This window comes from Dendrobium catenatum, unplaced genomic scaffold (genome assembly GCF_001605985.2).
Source record: "Dendrobium catenatum unplaced genomic scaffold, ASM160598v2 fragScaff_scaffold_853, whole genome shotgun sequence".
Classification (NCBI taxonomy): domain Eukaryota; kingdom Viridiplantae; phylum Streptophyta; class Magnoliopsida; order Asparagales; family Orchidaceae; genus Dendrobium; species Dendrobium catenatum.
The window spans coordinates 2,003,574-2,023,976 of NW_021319315.1; the positions used below are offsets into that span (position 1 = coordinate 2,003,574).

Genomic DNA, 20,403 nt, shown 5'->3' on the forward strand with positions numbered 1-20,403 from the left:
TCCTTTTACCCTAGCTCTTGGGGTCTGCTTGGTATCGGATGATAAAAAGGATGAGAAAAAAGTTGTATCAAGAAATATTTCTCGGTAGTCAATATGAAATTACATAATCTCAGACATCTTTATGTTACGCCGGCCCAGGAGGGGCCGGCTGGACTGGTCCAACCCGGACCGGTCCACTGCTACTCCAGGCGGAGAAAGCAGACGGGGCGGAAAAACGCGAGGTCCACGTAGGCGGCTTGGGGGGGAGATTAGGAGGGAAATTTTGAATGGGAAGGCTGTTTTAGGAAGTTTATTATTGTCCTTTATGATTAATTTTGTATAATTAGGAGTTTGGAGGGGAATTTGAATCTCATCTTGAATTTGAGTTTTCTCTTTGAGATCTAGATTTTGTTTTGGGCTCTTGGCTTCGCCGGAGACTTTGGAGAGTACGTTCTTCCTCTCGAATTGAAGAACAAATTGTATCTTTGCTATTTGTTTCGTCTACTAGTAAAAATACAAGTCTTTGCTTGCGTTGTCTCTCAATATTCTCGCAAAATTCACTGTTTTTCCTGCGCATAGTTGCTGTCCACTGTTGGAGACAGCAGTTTTCTCCTTGTTCGGCTTCAGTTTTGGTTAGGAACTACTTGAAATCAAGTATTTCCTATCACTTTAGTATACTTACAAAATCTTATATACAATAAGTATGCAAAGTTAATTTTTGAAATAATCCTCAAGACCGTTAATCTCTGATTTTTTTAGGAGTTTCCATAAATTGGGTTAACACTATCTGGTTTAGCTGGTCCTAGTAGTCAAATTTGTGTTTGATTATAGAATAGGCCTACTTAAGGCTGGAAACATTTTTTCCAGCGATAGATGCAGCTGAAATTGCCTAGAATGAAGACAAAATTAAGATTACATCAACAACAATAGAAGTTTAGCTTCGGTAACATACCTCCTTTCCCTTGAGTTAAGCCCGAGAATACTGAGGCAAAAATACTATATACTAAGACAAACATTTTGTAATGTTTCAATCATTTATGGAATTATGATGTGAACTTCCGGGGCGTTCATCGCCTTTGCTCCCACCCAAGGTCCTCAGAGAACTGAAGAAAAGCAGCCCTGGGATTGTTATTTGAGATTGACAAGTAATATGCTGCAGTTTCATCATCTACATGCATACTTCGCTTCATGGAATCAAGTATTTTCTTCCTGCTTCTTTCAGTGATGAAACCACTAATAGGAGTAGATTTTCCATTAGGCCCACCTTCTAAATAGAGAACTGCAACTTCTCTCTTTGCATGACCGTCTAACTCAATGTAGCAGATGCTGTCCTGGAGAAGTTCTGGATTGCTTATGGGTATGAGAAGCCTCTCTCTTGAGTAAATTCCATGGTCACTCATCATATTGTTTAGACGCTTAATGTCCATCACCTACATAAATTTATGATCAAGTTAAAAGGCCAGTTGAGAAAATCATCCATGAAATAAATGCCAAGCCTTGGCATCTGTGTTTAATGCAGAGGATTCAACAATGAGAAGATGAACGAATATAACTGAAGAACTGACATAGGCATGCACTAAGAAGAAATTGAATAAAACTATAAAAAAGAAGAAGACATTGAATAAAACTGTTATACATGTTGATGCCGCAACACCTGCAAGCAATAGAGAAACAAGAGGGACGAGCAATGTAGAAACTCCAATTCACGGTGGAGCTGTGTATTGTTTCTATTGAAATGAAAAAGCTATTTTCCTCTGATAACAGCTCTGGCTAATATATGCCAGCCTTTACTACTAAAAGGTAAACATAATAAAAAGGGAGTGCTGTAATATATAACTAACTAAAGCTAACTAGGTAGTGGCACCTGAATTCTACTAACAGAATAAGCAAGTTTATTCTACTGAAGGTTAAAGTACTCCCTGGAACCGAATAACCGGGATTGCTCCGCATCATTCGCCCCCGCTAGAAAGAAAATCTGTGCTAGCAGATTGCTGTTGGTTCTCGGGGTCATCTGGAGGATGATAGGTGTAGATATCTTTGACATTGAAAGTGTGCGATGTGTTAAACTCCTCAAGCAAATCAACGACATATGCGTTATCGTTAATTTTATGGACAATAGGAAACGGCCCCCATTTCTTCTTGCCCAACTTTGAGTATTCGCCAACGGGAAGTCGTTCACGTTTTAGCCTTACAAGTACCAGATCTCCAGCTTTAAAAAGTTTCTCCCGACGGTGAATATCTGCTTCCGATTTGTATTTTGCGTTGGCTGCTTGCAGTCTTAAGCGAATATTGGATAGGAATTCAGTATAGTTCTCCACCAAGGTGGCTGCAGTCTTGCTCTTGCAATTCGGCAGCACTGCAACATCAAGAACCGTATTGGGTGTTTTAGTATAAACTATACTAAATGGGCACATACCAGTGGATCGGTTGGTCATTGAATTAAACGCAAATTCAGCTTGGCTGAGAAGCTCATCCCATAGTTTAGGATTGTCTTGAACCAGGCAACGTAGTAGATTCCCCAACGTGCGGTTGACCACTTCCGTTTGGCCATCAGTTTGCGGATGATAGGACGAACTGAGCTGAATTTGTGTATGCAACCTTTTCCATAATTCACGCCAGAAATGGCTGATGAATTTAACATCCCTATCTGACATAAGACTGCGGGGAATGCCGTGTAGTCGAACGATTTCCTTAAAAAAAATCTTGGCAATGTTGAGAGCATCAAACGTTTTCTTGCACGCAATGAAATGTGCCATCTTGGAGAATCGATCAACGACAACCATAATCGAATCATTGCCATGTTTGGTCCTCGGTAAGCCTAAAATGAAATCGAGACTTAAGTCTTCCCATATAGACTCCGGTACAGGCAGTGGCTGGTATAAGCCAGTGTTTTGGCCCCCGCCTTTGTAAGACTGGCATATTGAGCATCTTTCCACAAACTTCGAGACATCCCGCCGCAAATGAGGCCAAAAAAAACGTTGCTGGAATTGCACAATCGTGTTATCCCTGCCCATATGCGCCGACAATCCGCCTGCATGAACTTCCTTAATAAAATGTTGCCTCCACGATGAAGATGGCACACAGAGTAAATGTCCCTTGAAAAGAAAGCCATGCCGAATAGAATAATCATCTACCGGTTCTTGTTTGCAACACTTAGCCCAGTGTTCTTTAAAAAATTCATCTCCTGGATACAGCTCTGTCAAGCACGCCAGACCAGAGAATTCGGATTGCAACTGTGTGATCAGCATAGCCCTTCGGCTCAACGCATCCGCTACAGTGTTCTGTGCCCCGCTTTTGTGCTGTAAGACAAAACTGAATCGCTGCAGGAAAATAACCCAGCGAGCATGCATTCGGCTAATGTTTTTCTGTGAATTGATGTACTGTAAGGCCTTGTGGTCACTGCATAATATAAAATCCTGATGTAATAAATAGTGCTCCCATTGTTTTAAAGTCCTCACCACGGCGTACAGCTCCTGTTCGTAAACCGTCCATTTTTGTCAGGATGGACTTAATTTTTCGCTAAAGAATTCCACAGGTTTTCTCTCTTGAGATAGCACTGCCCCAATGCCCACCGTAGATGCATCTGTATCAACCGTGAAAGGTTTGTTAAAATCAGGTAGAACCAAAACCGGGGCTGAAGTTAAAGCCAATTTTATTGCCTTAAAGCTCTGCTGTTGTTCCTCTGCCCATGAGAACTGCAGCTGTTTCAGGACATTGGTGATTGGAGCCATAATGCTGCTAAATCCCCGAATGGACTTCCAGTAGAAATTTGCTAATCCGTGAAAACTTCGGATATCAGTCAAACAGCGGGGAGTCGGCCAGTTCTCTATGGCTTCCACTTTCCTAGGATCAACTCGTATTCCCTCAGCTGAAATTAAGAACCCGAGAAAGCCCACCTGCTCGGTAGCAAACTTGCACTTGGACAAATTCAGAAATAGTTTATTCTTCCTTAAAGTTTCGATCAGGCTCCTTAAATGCTGTAAATGTTCCTCTCGGGTTGCACTATATACTAGTATGTCATCAAAATAGACGACGCAGCATTTGTTAAGGAATGGCTTGAGCACTTCGTTCATCAGTCTCATAAAAGTGGCCGGGGCATTGCACAACCCAAAAGGCATGACTTTCCACTCGTAGAGTCCTTGACGAGTTTTAAAAGCTGTCTTCCATTCATCCCCACTTCGAATTCGGATCTGGTGATACCCGCTGCGCAAATCCAATTTTGAAAATATAATTGCTCCGGAAAGCCTATCCAACATGTCCTCGATTCTCGGCATAGGAAAACGGAACTTCACTGTGATTCTGTTGATAGATCTACTATCCATGCACATCCTCCAAGACCCATCCTTTTTAGGTACCAATAATGCCGGTACCGCACAAGGACTCACACTTGGTTGAATCAAATTCTTTGTCAGCAGCTCATCCACGATTTGTTGAAGGGCCTGGTGTTCACTTGGGCTCATTTTGTAGTGTGAAAGATTGGGCAATATTGCTCCCGGTATTAGCTCAATTTGATGCTGAATAGCCCGTATAGGTGGCAGCTCGTTCGGTAATTCCTGTGGGCACAGATCTGCAAACTGCTGAAGCAGCAACTGAACTTCTGGAGACTCGGTCACCTCATCATTGTCTCGGTTTGGCTCTTGCACCACCAACATCATCAAACAATTGGACTCCCGCCACACGTTGAGTAGAGTCTTCTCTGTAAGGCAGTCTTTGGGCTTGTTTTACTTACTTCGTTTTCCGCCGTACGTGGAAGCAGCCTCAATTTTCTTCCCTTCCAATCAAATGCGTACGTATTAGCCCGACAATCGTAAATAGCCCCTACGTCGAACTGCCACGGGCGTCTGAGAATAAGATGACATACGTCCATCTCAATCACGTCACATAATACTTCGCCGGCGTAGTGTCGACCAATAGAGAAGGCTACCTTACACAATTCGGTCACTGAAATTTCCACACCCTTTTTAACCCAACTAATTTTGTAAGGGTTTGGATTTTTGGAAGTTTTTAACTGCAATGACTGCACTACCGCACGAGATATCACATTTTCTGTACACCCGCTGTCAACTAACAGATCACAAACTTTTCCTTGAATTGTGCATTTAGTCTTAAAGAGAGCATTCCGCTGTGAGTTCGGCATTTGTCTCGGAGCTAGAAGCAATTTCTGAATCACGCACATCACCGGTTCGCCTTCATCACCCACAACATCCTCTGGCTCTTCATCCCCGGCATACTCCAGATTGTCTGCTTCGTCATCTTCGTCGCCTTCCAATAATTGTAGTTGAGGACGAGTTGGGCATTCGTTGGATTTGTGTCCCTGTTGGAAGCATGGAAAGCACTTGATGTTAGGATTCTTAGCATAAGGGTTCTCTCTTACCGGGGCTTTGCTTCTCTGAATTGGTTTATTGTCTGCCCCCTTGGAGCTAGTTGCTGCTTGCAGACTGGAGCTGGCTGAAGCAATTATGGACTTGTTGTATTGACCGGGCTGCACCATAGTTGCTTTTCCGCCTTCGGTGGATGAATCGAACATACGACGGTGAGACCGACTAGCTTGGTGCCTTCTCATCTGCATTTCTACTTTGAGAGCATAGTTGACGGCTTGTGACAACGACCAAATGGCATTCAATTCCAACTTATCTTGAATTGCTTCCTGTAAGCCACCGATATACCGCGCCACCAACTGGTTAGCTGATTCCCTCAGGTTATTTCTAGCACTGAGCCGGTGAAACTCCTCGGTATATTCGTTCACGGTCCTCGCTCCTTGGGTGCAATGCTGGTATTGCACATATAGCATTTGTTCGAAATCAATTGGTAAAAACTGGCTGCGGAGTAGCTGTTTCATACGAAACCAGTTTCTGACTGAACCCTTGCCTTCACGCCTCCGGGATTGGATAGTCTGCTGCCACCAAGCGCTTGCACCTCCTTTGAGTCTACAAGCCACGTATTTGACTTGCCTCTCCGGCTCAATCTCCATGTACTCAAAGAAGGTCTCAACGGACCTTTCCCAATCCAAGTAGTCTTCAATATGCAGCTTACCATCAAAAAAAGGGATGTCTAGCTTAATGCGAAATTCGCTGTGGTGCCTTCCCCGCTCGATTGGCCACCTCCTTCGAATCAACTCCGGCTCTTCGTCCAAATCCGACACTTCCAATTGATTAAATGCGCCAGCCTCATCCTCTGAATCGGACAGGATTCAAGGCGCCGTTTCTCTCAACCGCTCCCTGTCTGTCAAGAACCCGCGTCTAGCTGCCGGTGTGGTTGCCGGTACTGTCGCCCGAACGTCTTGATTCCTATCCAGGCGCGCGTTGATCTGCCTCAGCTCTCAACGCATTTCTCCGAAAAAGATTTGCATCTCCGCCGCTATCGACTCCGTTCGAGTTACCAAGAAGCTGATAGAAGCTGGTTTCATTAGGGAAGAGAAGTACCCCACTTGGCTTGCCAATGTTGTTCCAGTCCGGAAGAAGAGCGGGCAGATTCGTGTCTGTATCGACTTTCGTGATCTAAATAAGGCATGTCCAAAGGATGATTTTCCTCTTCCCATTCCTGAGCTTATGGTGGATATAGCATCATCACATAGCATCTTCTCATTCATGGATGGTTCATCTGGTTACAATCAGATAAAGATGGACCCTGAGGATGAGAAATTCACTGCATTTCGTACACCTATAGGTGTCTTTTGTTACAAGGTGATGCCCTTCGGTCTCAAGAACGCTGGGGCCACCTATCAACGTGCCATGACTGTCATCTTCGATGAGATGATACATGAGCAGGTTGAATGCTATGTGGATGATTTGGTCGTCAAAAGCAAGGTCCGCGAAGATCACCTCAGAGATCTGCGAATCGTTTTTGAACGCCTGCGCAAGTTTGATTTAAAGATGAATCCTTTAAAATGCGCATTTGGAGTTAGTGCAGGAAAGTTCTTAGGATTTATAGTCCGCTATCGTGAATTCAAATTCAATTGTATTCCAAAATATGCCAAATCCGAAATAGGAAACAGATCAAAGGGGGGATGGTCGGCGGCCAGGAGCTATGGCCGACGGCTTATGGGGCAATGGTGGCGGCAAGGTGGGAGTTTCTCGGGTAAAGGGAGACCGAGAGGTTTGGGAGAGGGGAATGATCGGGTGAGATGGCTGGCGGTGAGAAGTGGAGGGTGGGGAAGTTCGACGATGAGGTGGTGATAAGATAAGAAGGTAATAGGCGCATCACCCACCACGAACCCGGCCGTCTCCAAGGTTGGTGGGTGATGCGCCTATTTCCCTCTCCTAGGGATCTCTCTCCATTAGAATTCACAAGTTCTCACAATGCTCCAAGCAAGAAGACAATATTCTCAAATAATCATCCATTAGCTTGACAAAGGGGCTTTAAATAGCCTCATACAAAAGACTCTAACTGACATGACACAATTGCCCTTAGGCTTACACATGACCATTCCCATACAACGGGGTACAAAGGGAAATAAAATAAACACTCATAAGCAAATAATAAAATGCATGAAAACAAAATACATCGACTCAAAAAATATAACGACTCGATCGTGGCCGCAAATCGGCGGCCACGTCGCTGGTAAACTCTCCATGATGATCTGATGTCCCCATCATGAACTCAAGTTAGAGATCGGGGTTATTGTTAGGTTATTGAGGCCATGAGGGTTGGGGGGAGGTTATAGAGCTAGCCCAGTTGGTGGAGGGCAAAAACTCATATGAGAGAACCATCAAGTGCAGCAGCTTGGGAGCTTCATAGCGGACGATGGTCACTTTTTTAGCACTAAAATTATAGCATGTGCCCATTCAGAGAGAAGTACCTAAGGATAAGGGATTAGGAGCAAGACCATGGGGAAATTTCAAGCGGCTGATTGAGGTAGAGGTTCACGAGAAGCGGGCTAGGGGATTGTGTTTGCGTTATGATGAGAAGTTTAGACCGGGACACCGCAGCAAGGACTGTTCGCTGTAAGTACTTATACTTTGTGATGATGAGAGGAAGTCTCTAGATGAGGAGGTGGTTGAAGAGGAGCATTTTCACTTAGATGTGGCAGAGGTTTACCTAAACTCAATGGTGGGGTTTACCTCAAATCACAGCATAAGGTGAGGACACAGATAGGAGGAGAATTAGAAGTAGTTTTAGTGGAGAGTGGGATGACCCACAACTTCATCTCCAACCAGGTGGTGCACCTATTGGGGCTGAACTTAGTCGACATGGGTTATTTTGGGTTGATGATAGTAACGGGGAAGATGGAGAAGAGTATAGGCATTTGCCTATGGTTGATGGTGACACTGCAAGAGATCCAGTTGAAGGAGGATTTTTTTCCCTTGGAGTTATGGAGCACAAATGTAATTTTAGGCATAAAGTGGTTGCAAACATTAAGGAAAACCAAGGTAGACTAAAAAGCATTGACTATGGAATTCATGATGGGAGGGAGGAAGGTGAAGATCATGGGGGATCCTAGTCTATCCAAAATCAAGGTTTCTCTTAAGACCATGGTGAGGGTATCCATGGAGCAGGGATAGATTTCTTGGTGGAGCTCCAGAGCCTCAAGGGAGGGGGAAGCATGGAGAGAGAGAGGAGGAAGTTCCAAAGATAGTCCAACCACTCCTGCAACAATTAAGTGAGGTGTTCCAACTCCCTCAAGGCTTACCTCCCCCAAGGGAGCATAAGCATGCCATCGTTTTGAAGGAGGGGAAATCCCTTATCAATTATCGATATAGAAGTGGGTGTTATTACTAAAATGTGGAGAATTCGTTAATTTTTTTATGATAAAATTAGGAAAGGATGATGTAAAAAATAGCATGAACAATTTAAAAACAATCAATTGTGCAAACTCAACAATAAGTTAGATTAATATATAAATGCAAGAGCTTCAACTTCTAAAGTAAAAATCTTAAGGATGATGAGGATAACTCCAAATATACGGATGAATGATAAGAGATTACAATTCTACTCAAGTAGAATAGAAAATGGATAATAGTAATCAACTAAATAATAACAAAGATTATATTATGCATATGTTATGCATATTTGAAACCTAACAATTGTTCAAGTTATTTATTTTTTTGGGATAATTTATTTAAGAAAATCTATTTGGCAAGATTTTAGAGCATTGATTGCAACAAAACTTTAAATTTTTTTTTTATTGCAATGAGTATATTTTTAATGTTTAAAAGTATTTTTCATAAATGAAATAGGTAAATGAAGTGAAATAGCTACTTTTTTCTAACATCTCACTTTGCAAGAGCAAGCACCAAGATGCATTGATGGTGCTAAGAACTTATGATGATGCAGACAAAAATGATTGGAAAAGGAGCATTGTCAACCCACCCTTTATATAGTTGGGATAAGGCTAATGATAATGAACATGCGCACTTGTTCTTATCCTAAAACAAGACTATTTTTTTTTACTGTAGGAGATATAAACAGTTTTTAATGCCTTCCAGAAAGAAGGATTTGAATAAAATTACAAATGGAAAGTAAATTTATACCAATTCATTTCAAAATACATACAATATTAGTGATCATAAGTGAAATTCAATTGCCAAGCTTGAGGTTGATTTATTCACAAATTTGCAGTAGTATCAAGTCTTCAACTTTCGCATCGGGCATTGCAAGTTGAAAAACGAGCGAAAAGATCGAAGAGCAAACGCAACAAAAAGCCTTTGAGAGCAAATGGATTCCCATGCTATCCTCTCGATAATCAGACTGAATAGATTTTCCCTTCAAGTGATTGGCACCAATCTAATTTAAACAGTGTGCTATACAGTTACGTTTCACTAGCTTTCAATAGATACAAAACTAACATGCATGAGAACTTTAAAATAGAAGAACAGAATTGTTAGTGTACTTTCTAAAAAATTCAGCCGCTGAAAACATACAAGACACAGGCAGCTCAAATTTACAAATATTGCCCTTCTAATTCTTCTATTAATCATGGCAGCTCCTGACACCTGAACGGCATAGATGAAGCCCATGCATATTCTAAAGCTCATATGAAAAAACAGAAATCAGATTTATAGCCTATAAATTCCCATAACAATATACATTTTGGAAACACATCATTTCTCATTTATGAACTCTCCCAACCCACGCATTATGGAAAACATTCGAAAGCAATCGAAATTCAGTTTCGAAAACCGAATAGAAGAACAGGTATTAGGAGATCACTACCTGCACGGAATACTTGAGGGCAACGCCAGCAACGGTGTCGCCGCGTAAGAGGAGATGGGAGATCGCGAATCTATTGAGGCCAGGGTAGCGCCAAAAGCTAGCAGATGACGGAGAACCAATAAGCCGCCGGACGTTCCACGGTTCTCGGAAAGCCCGCTCCTGCACTTCCCGTTCAGAGGCAACCTCCCTCCACACCCTGCAAACGCACGCAGCCCGAGCCAGATCCGACGACGGTAGCAGTTGTAGGATCGAGCGGAGGACGTCCCTTGTTCCTAGAGCCGAGAAGTGGGAATTCATCGGGGAGAGCACTGCTTCGGCGGAGGTAGAGTTGGATTCTTCTGCTTCAGCGGAGGGATTTGGATCATGGAGGAGGACATGGAGGAGCCCGTCTTCCTCCTCTTCACCGCAACATCCCATCTATGCGAGAGTTGAAGAAATGATTCACTGCTAAGAGTGCCCGCCGGTAGACGGCCACGGATTGCCCTTTCATGAAGTTCCTACCGCCATTAACAACTTTATAAGGGAAAATTTTTAAACTAACTACTGTTTAATATATAATTACGTTATTAACCAACATTTTAAAAATAAAAAATAAAAGTCTTCAAAGTTGCCCTTTTGACGAGCGACTTGCTATTTAAAGTAAGTAACCCCAATAAAAATCCCCCCCATTCGATTCTCTCTTTATTTTGACTGTTTGTTTGTTTCAAAGCTAGTGCACGTTCCCACGAATCGTCGACATAGTAAGTAAGTTTTTTTTTTTTTTTCATGTCTACATGTTTGTATTGTATAGTTCTACTTGTCTAGTACTCTTAGGTGTTAGTTCTAGCTATTATTAACACTAAATCGCATAGTTATTTTATTATTTTGAGTTTTTGTTAAATGAGTTTTCTATCCGTGAAAATGACTTTTTTTCGGTTGAGATTTTGTTATGTACAAGGGAAATTTGAGATTTTGTGAAAATGAGGCCATTGAGTTCATGAGTTTTGAATTTTCATGAGATTTTTTTGTAAATTTTTATATTTTTGGGAGAATGAACATGTATGTGTGTTCGCTTTTGGATGTTTGTTGATATGAAATTTTGGGAGTATTATTTTATGCCATTTGAAAATGGGTAGAAGTTTTGTAAGAAGTCTGTTCTTTTGTATTGCAAATGTTTTTAAACTTAGGAAAATATGAGTACACATAAGCTTTACTATTTTTGGAGAAGTCAAATGTTGTGTTTGTTTAATCACTGGATATCATTAGATGTTTTGTCAGTTCATACAAGGCAAGCATGAGTTCAAGAAGTTCTTTGTTTGTTCTGATGTACGGTGATTATTTATGCATCGATGCTAAGTATGCACCAACTTATATTGGGGGCAGTTATCAGCCTATACAAGTGTCAAGTAAGTTGAAGTTAGAGCAGCTTAAGTTGAGTGTTCTGAAAGGACTTAAGTATGGCACGTCAAAGTACATTGTGATGTTAGTTTGTCGTTTGCTAGTAGGAAATGAGTTTATTGCTTGTATTGTTGAAGATGATGACGTTTGTGCTATGGTGCTATCACATGCTGCCAATCAAATTCTTATACTTTATGTGGAGGTTGCAGAGCTACCCGATTATAGTAATTTTGAGCAGAATTTGACATCCCAATTTATTCAGAGGATCGTGGAATGGGTGGTTCTTTATTTGCACCCGTCGAGGAACTAAATAGTGTTTTAGAGGAAGGAGCGAGACCTTCCACTCGGCAACCTCTAAGTTTGGATGAAGTTTATGAAATAATGAATAGTGGAAGTGAGAATGAATCAGACAATGACAATGATGAATTTATCCCTGGTATGAATGAAGCAAATGTAGAAGTATGGTGATATACATGAGGTCGTTCAAAGTTATTTCTCTAGGATCGTTGACACTGAAGAAGACATGGTTGCAAAGAATGATTTCGTGCGTACATGTAGAAGCATCAGTGAATGAGATCAACAAATAACTTTTGACATTGGGGACTCAGGGAAGCAAATAGAAGATGAATTCTCAATTCCAAATGAGTTGGTAGAGTGCATGTGTTTTAGTAAGAAAGCATGCCTAAATTTTGCATTAGTCAGATGAGGCACATACGGATGGATCATCATTTATTGACAGCTTTGGTGGAAAGATGGACACCGCAGACAAACACATTCCACCTGCCAACTGAAGAGATGACGATTACATTGCAGGACGTCTTTATGATTTTGGGTATTCAAGTGGACGGCCTAGCTCTTATTGGACACAAAGTGGTTGGAACATGTAGAAGGTGGAGTACATGACCTGACTGCTGCGATGACTTATGACCCCTTTGATCAACGCATAAGCTCAAAATTTAGAATGGGGTGAGCTCATGCTCAGACGTTGCATTGGACTTTCTGGAGGGATTCCTACCTGGACCTATTAGAGATGGATTTTTAGAAACATGTGCGGGCATATATATTATTCATTATTGAATACCACCTTCTACCTGGCACTTTAGGATATGAGATTCACATACAGTATTTGTCATTACTGGAGGATATTTCAATTTTCAGAACCTACTCACTTGGAGGTACTATCTTGGCCCATCTATACAGGGAGTTGAGTGAAGCCACCAGGCCCAAGTAGACTTTCATGTGAGTATACCTTCACTTCATGTTTCATACCCATCTAAGCTTGATGGTCTAAGTGTAGGTGCCATATATGAAAATTTTTCACATGCAACTATAGCAATTGTAATTTATATGGTTCTTGTAGCAAGTAATATTAAATTAACCACTAATGGAATAAGGATCGTTTAAGGAAGTTATTGACTGGAAATCCTAATTTCCTCACTTTGCTGCCACTAATGCAAGTGACATGGGAGCCTTACAAAGGAGAGATTCGAGCTAAGGTTGTTTGTATTTACCTTCTATTTAATTGGGCTTTATACCATTAGGCATACATTGCACTATGGGAGAACATAAGGGCATCTACAGTTGCAGTAGTACACTATGATTACCACGATGACTCGGATGTTCAACAGTATTTGAGGTGGTTCAGATTACGGGCCATGCTTTATATGTTGAAGGCACATATAGACCCCCCCTCTAACGTACTACCTTAGAGCTCCAACTGAGTGGCATATAGTGCGTATAACTAACACTTTTAAGTTGGACTTATTATTTTTAAATAACATAACAAATTATTTAAATTGTTGCATAGGGATTTCTTTCTCAACATATGGAACATATTAAATCCTTATTTTAGCGGGACTGAGAACACTGCTATGCAGCGGGACATCAACATTGTAAGGGATTATGTTGCATCTTGTGCCAACAAATGTATATTGATGATGACTAGCACTTTGAGGATACTGATAGCCAGCAAACAACATTTCGCTCAGCACATGCACCTATAAAGATATACAATGCTGGAACTTCCTCTTATGCTGATGAGGGCCCATCATTTAGAGGTTGCATTTACTCCTGATTTTGTACCTTCGTCCTTGCTAAGGCATCCACCACACATGTGGAGGACATTGTTGATGAGTAGCACCACTTACGCGCCAAACCTTTGCATGCACCTCAACATTTACTCATGGCAGTGATGCATATAACATCATTATAAGAGAAGGCATCAATGATATGTATTTTATACCTTTTGGATATTTCTATTTATATATATGATGCTCACGTTGTATTCTTTTGATATGGATTAAGTTCCACTTCTTTGTTCTATTTCATATACCTTCACCTATTTTTAGTTGTCATGTTCTTTATTCTATTTTAAATACCAAAGTAGCCTTCATTCATGATATATTAAATGACAATTAAGAATAAAAAAGTATAACATGACCCAGGATTAACAGTAAAACAGAGAATAAACCTAAACACTTCTAATGACATAAACAAAGAAAGATAAAATAACATATTCCAAATTAGCATGCCTGGGCGAGCTTGGAGCTATGTTTGGCCAATAATTGAAATTGTACTCAAACTTTTGTTGAATATACTTCCAATATTCTCCATTCAAAAAATCATTCTTCTTTCCTTGCACAACATCTCCCATCAAATTCTTATAGGACTCTAAAAGCCAATCATCGTATACATGAAACCATTTATAGTTTAGAATACAGTGATTTATATCAATCAATGACCTTTCAACAACCACCACGATTGAACCTTCTTTATCACCCACGATTTCACTAATTTGACCCTTTAGTACTTCCAACGAAACCAAATGTTCATCGTCAGCCCAACACAACTTTATTTTTATAACTTCATCATGCATGTGTCATAATAAGCAATCTTCATCTTTGCTCCAAGAATGCACAACACAACAAAATATTTCATTTGTTTTTGTCTTCACTTCAAGGCTCTCATCAATAGATCGCGCCAAACTTTCCTTCAACCGACTACTACCCTCTTGAATCATCTACTTCGTGGGGATTATTCAAATCTTATCCATAACCGATGAATACATTGCTAAGTTATGCATAAAAAATTGCATAACTCCTGAAGAAAAAATTTTAAGACTACAAGATACAGCTCCTACTCATCGAAAAAAGCTCTCCATCAATAGATTATATACCCTCTGAATCATATGTAAATGGTTCAGACTAAATAATATAAATCATTTAATCATATTAAATGTTACTAATTATATGACAAGACAACACATACATCCATATTTGATTTGATAATACACATTGATTTTATAATACAACTTTACAGCTCAATGAATATGACTATTCCCTGCAACTTTACAGCTCGATCAAAACCAAAGCTACCAACAGTATTGTACCCTGTAAAACATATCTCAAAACTATAACATTGATTTTGTGATGTATCTTTTTTTTTTTTAAATAATAATTCATATAAGTCACCTGTTTGACGGACGACTTACCTTTAATCACTAGTTGCCCATCAAATGGGCAACTTTGGTGACTTTTAAAATTTTAAAATACATTGGTTGATAACATAATTAAATTTAAACCATACTTAGTTTAAAAATTAACCCACTCAATTCTACTATTATCATAAGAGAAGTGCTATTCTATCATGCAATTTTATTTACCCAACTAATATTATTTGTTGGTTGAAGCTTTTACTCTCAACTAAAGGGTCGAGTTTTACATATATGATATGCGTATAAATTTATCTTAATTGGCCAAAATATCAAAAAAGAAAAATCATTTTATTTGAAGTTCGGATGTTATGCATTTTTATATCTTATAGTATATCTCTTCATGTTGGGGGTGCAAACGAGATGAGTCGATTTTGAGTCAGGGGGTGTTTAAGGCTGACTCGACTGCCAAATACCAAGCTTGAACTCGAGCTCAAATTCAAGTCAAGCTTAAAGGTCGAGCTCAAGCTCAACTCCCCAGGGAAAACAACTTGTTTAGTCCGAGCTCCAATCCCACGTCTCCTCACCTTCACTTCCCCGCAGTTTCATTTTCATGCCCGTCTTCTCGTCTTCCCACTCGCAGGCTGCAACAGAAACTCTGTTCTGTCTTCCCACCGGCGAACTCAATTTTGTGAGCCGAGCTCCGAGTTTCATTTTCCTTCCTGCAACGAAAACTCAGTTTCGTTTTCCCTCACGCAACGAAAACTCATTCCGCTCAACGAGCTCACGAGTAAATCGAAGGGCTGCTCGAACTCGAACTCAATAAGCCCTCGAGCTTGACTCACAAACTCGATTAGCTAAACTTGTTAACAAATCCAACCTGAGCCAGTGTCAGCTTGACTCGGTTGCACTCCTAATTCATGAAAATAAACTGTCAATTTTATCAAGTTAAAATTATATTAAAATTACAATTATTTCATCACAATTTTTAACCATAATGATTAATGCATGTTAGAACTGTCGAGTAAAATAATATATATATAATAAGCTATTGTCTTTCATAATAAAGTTTTTTGGCCTGTTAAACTCACAACAAGTTTTATTAACTTTATCATAATCTTGGCCACATGCTCAACCCATAATTCACCAAAAGTGCTTTAATGATCTTTTTTTTAGTTTTAAAGCAAACATCTCGTCTAAATGCATAGTCTCAATAAAAACACTCAATAAAGCACAATCTCGGAGAAGCCAAACCACCTTAAGAAAATTCATATTCCGATTCACAATCCGACGAAACATTCAGCCAATTAAGATGGTTCCTAATATCCAAACCAGAAGAATCACCCAAACAGTTACCATAGATTGCGTATCGATCAAATTCACTGGAACCTCAATTAACCTGTTGACAATCGGATTACTCGCATCTCTGACACCAGACGAAGGAGGCTCAGCCTCAAACACAACAGGAACCAAAGCAACAGACGAAGTACCAGCAGCACCACCTTCCGAATTATTCAAATTTTCCGAAGAGATAGTCGGCAAAATCACATTGCTAACATATGTTACAGCAGGAGGAAAAAAAAGGTATAGCATTAGGTGATAAAGCAACCGTAACAGTATCAGAATTAAATCCACCAACACCTAGCTCTCCATTAGCCACCCGAGCAGACATAGGTTCATTCAAAGCACCCTGAACTAATGTAACCGAAACAAGATCTTCATTTGTAGTAGGAGTTTCTATAGTTAAGGGAAGAGCAGAAGGTTACAGCTCGGCATTAATAGTAAGGCAATCATCCACAACCGGATAAACCTCACCATTCACAAAATCACCATTCACATCCTTCAACGAAACAGAAACCCCCTCAACAACAGGGGTAAAAGACGGAGGCTCAGCCCGCATGGGAATTTTCAGGAAGAAAACCAGCATTCACATTTTCACACTCCAAAACAGTATGAGTAACAACATTTTCAACATTTCCAACCTCTAAATTAGCGATAGGGGGAGGGGGAGAGTTCTGAATGATAGGTGCAGAAGGGCGGCAATTGCCGAGCGAGTGACCAATACATTTACAGCCGGCACAGAATTGAGGGAACTCATCAAAAACCACCTCTTGAGTGTAACCTAGAGATTCCAAGCCTAACCAAACTTGCTTAGGATAGGATTTCGTTATATCTAGTTCTACAAGCACACGGGCAATAGAAGGACGGGATCGAACAGTAGTAGCTTCGTCGATTTCAGTGGCTTCCCAAACAATCCGCCAAGACAAAAAAGAATCCGAGGCGAAAAGAAATGGGGACGAAGACGAGGAAACGAAATCCAGACTGGTATCACCGGCGATTCAACACCAATGTCCAACGTAGGCGACCACTTCGTTAGTTTCATAAAGAAGTTAAAAACAAGGTAAGAACAGTGACAGAACACCCTACAGTAATCTAGATCATTAGATAGCTTGATTAGAATGTGAGAATGATCTAAAATCGTGACAGATACCTCATTTTTCAACTTCAAATTGAAAAAAAAATTACGAATAGATTCCAGAGGAGGCCTTTTAAAAGGAAAAAAAATAAACTAGAGAAAACTGAAATGGGGCAGCAAGCTCAATAATTTCCTGATCAGAAACCCATAACGACGGTAAGCCATGGAACGTGGAAGCATGCAAATCCGGAAAAGATGACTTAGGACCAGCAAGAGCTTCAAGAAATGATCGTGAATCATTCCCCTCCTTGGAAGTGCCCGGTCAGGCCCCCCCCCCCCCCCCCCACACACACACACACAAAATCGGGGTCTTTTAACTTAACAGCCCCCATGCCGGCAAAGACGAGATAAAAACAACAAAATAAAGTTACCAAACGAGAAAGAAGAAGCAGAATAAACGAAAACTCCCCTGAAAACGAGAGATCGCCGAAGAGAAAACCCCCGCCGGGCGGGGTAAGATGCCCAGAGCCACTAAACCCTAGCAGAGCGGCTAGGGTTAATTTCTCTTTTTTATAGAACAATGAGTCCATTGTTTCTGGGAACATTATCAAAAACATTTTTTTTATGACTTCATTATGGCGGGCATGGAAAGGTAGAAATTCAAAAGAATTCTCTTAATTTTCAAAAATTTTGAATTCATCATACCCACAAAAAGCTAATTTTTGGTGCAAAAAAACATACGCAATTAATAATAGTAGTTAGCCAATTTCGATAATCCCGTGCTATGATCAAAAGGTCTTATAAGGAAATATATAATGTATTGTTGTTGATTCATTAAATTTTCATATTTTTGTCAAGCTATATTATGATTTATGAGCATTATTAAGTTGGCTGATATGGATTTAATGTATATGCTTCTTTTTTCAATTTTGAAATCCTTTTATGTAAAAACTATTATTGCTTGAATGTTCTCTTATTTGAGGCCTATGAAGTTAATAAAATAAACAATAATTGCATCTTTTGTGATATTATACTTAATCACTCATTGTGATCATCAAATCATGCAAAATTGAGTCCTCATAATTTATCTCCATAATAATTATTATAATAAATAAATATATATTGTTGATAAAAGAAAATTAGTCGCAGCTAGTTGACGCGCCAACCGAGGCGCAACACCTGATTGGCTCCAATAGGGCCGCTGGTCAACTCCGGGCAGGAGCGCGGTGTGTGAAGTCGGGCAGGTGCGCGGTGTGGAAAGTCGGGCAGGGCTAGCAAGCGCACGTGGGTAGCCAGCCGGGCAGGAGAAGCACGCCGGCGACGGCATGTGAGCTGGTTCGGCCCAAACTGTTTTGGGCCAAAGTTTTGGTCTGAATAGGCTTATTCAAATGTTTTTGGGGTCACTGAATCTATTTTTCAATATTTTAGACTCAATTTTGACACTTTTTGAACTATTTGAGAACTATGCGGACATGATCAATCCATTCCAAAATTTTGAAGCACGTCAGGAGTTTCTCAAAAGCTATGAATCATATTTTCAAACTTTTAAGAGTTCAACTTCCGTAAATAGGGGGTCAACTGATACATTATCAAAAAAATATCTTTATTGGGCATGAATCTCAAGGCAAAATTTAGCCGGAAGTTTCTAAAATTAAATCGGGGATCATCTGAACTTTGATTTTAGCAAAATTTTAATCGAACTGAACGTCTAAAAAAACCCAACGACACCAAATTTGACCCAATCCAAGCCCAAATATATCCAAATCGAAGACCCGAAGCGCATTTAGAAAGTTCAAACCATTAAATGGACAACCAAACATTTTCCAAACATGACATACTTATAGTCAAATCGAGCGGCTCTACGAGACAAATCCAACGAGCTCAATATGCTAAATTCTAATGGCATTAAGACACTCAAATACTTGATAAATGGTATATGATCAAGAGATTTGTAATGGGCCGTCCATTCAAAACACTCCCAACATGCTCATGATCTTCTACATATTTACTAGTCATGCTACTCCAAAATAACTATAAATAGACCCCTCATTCTTCATTGAAGGGAGCCCAAGCAAGAAAGTGAAGGAAGAGTAAGAATAAAGAAATTAGAGTTATCCGAGAAACTAAAGTTCTCTTGCAATCAGACTCCTCCTTGACTACAGCCGGACCACTGACCATCGTAGGACTACTTATTGACGTCGGACCACCGTCGAATCCCTAGCCATCGCCGAACTTATGTCCAACCACCAACTAACTCCGGACTTTTACGTGGCTATCAATTAACAACAGAGTTCTATCCAACTCTCCAAACTATTGTAATTTCACCGTCCTCAAGTTTTGAGACGAGTTAATCTTTTTAACATATTCAAACAATAGTGGAATCATTTCGACTAGGCATGACCCAATGGTTTTTCTCTTTTCCAGAGTTTTACACGTAAATTTATGGTGTTTTTGCTGTTTAAGTTTGTGAGCTGGATACTAGAAAAAAAAATGCTAAGATGCTCAGTTTTTCCTACTTTATCGACGGGAATATTCTATTTCGCAAAAATACACAATAGGGTCAAATATTGTTAGTATTCTGGAAATGGTGATGATTTCTAATTTCATTCATTGATGATGATGATGGTTGCCGTAGCAATAGCTGGTGGCATTTTTTCCTACTTTATCAACGGGAATATTCTAGCTCGCAAATATACACATAGGGTCAAATATTGTTAGTATTCTGGAAATGGTGATGATTTCCGATTCCATTCGTTGATGACAATAATGGTTGTCGGTAGCGATAGCTGGTGGCAATCATCAGCGATGATGACTGAAAAATACAAGAGAGTTCTCTCTATAGCTCTCTTTCTTTCATTTTCATCTCACTCATGTGAAGAATTAAGGCATATTTATAGTTTTTTAGGAATGACATGCCGCACAAACATAGAAAAAAATTAGGGCAAATTTGGAGTGCTACATCAAAAGGTTTGTATTGATTTCTTTTATCATAAAACTTTCATCAAACATTTTTTATTTTTTATTTTTTTATTTTTTAGCTTTCATCAAA

At 40.0% G+C, this 20,403-nt stretch overlaps 1 protein-coding gene across 1 annotated transcript; it reads right to left on the reverse strand.

Annotated features, from left to right (window-relative positions):
* Positions 1–853: 853 nt before the first annotated feature.
* Positions 854–10,626, reverse strand: LOC110107997 (F-box protein At1g55000). Its single transcript, XM_020838478.2, has 2 exons — positions 10,132–10,626; positions 854–1,409 (listed from the first exon to the last, which is right to left on the reverse strand). The coding sequence occupies exons 1-2, from the start codon at positions 10,546–10,548 to the stop codon at positions 1,047–1,049; spliced, it is 780 nt and encodes a 259-aa protein (XP_020694137.1). The 5' UTR covers positions 10,549–10,626; the 3' UTR covers positions 854–1,046.
* Positions 10,627–20,403: the final 9,777 nt, after the last annotated feature.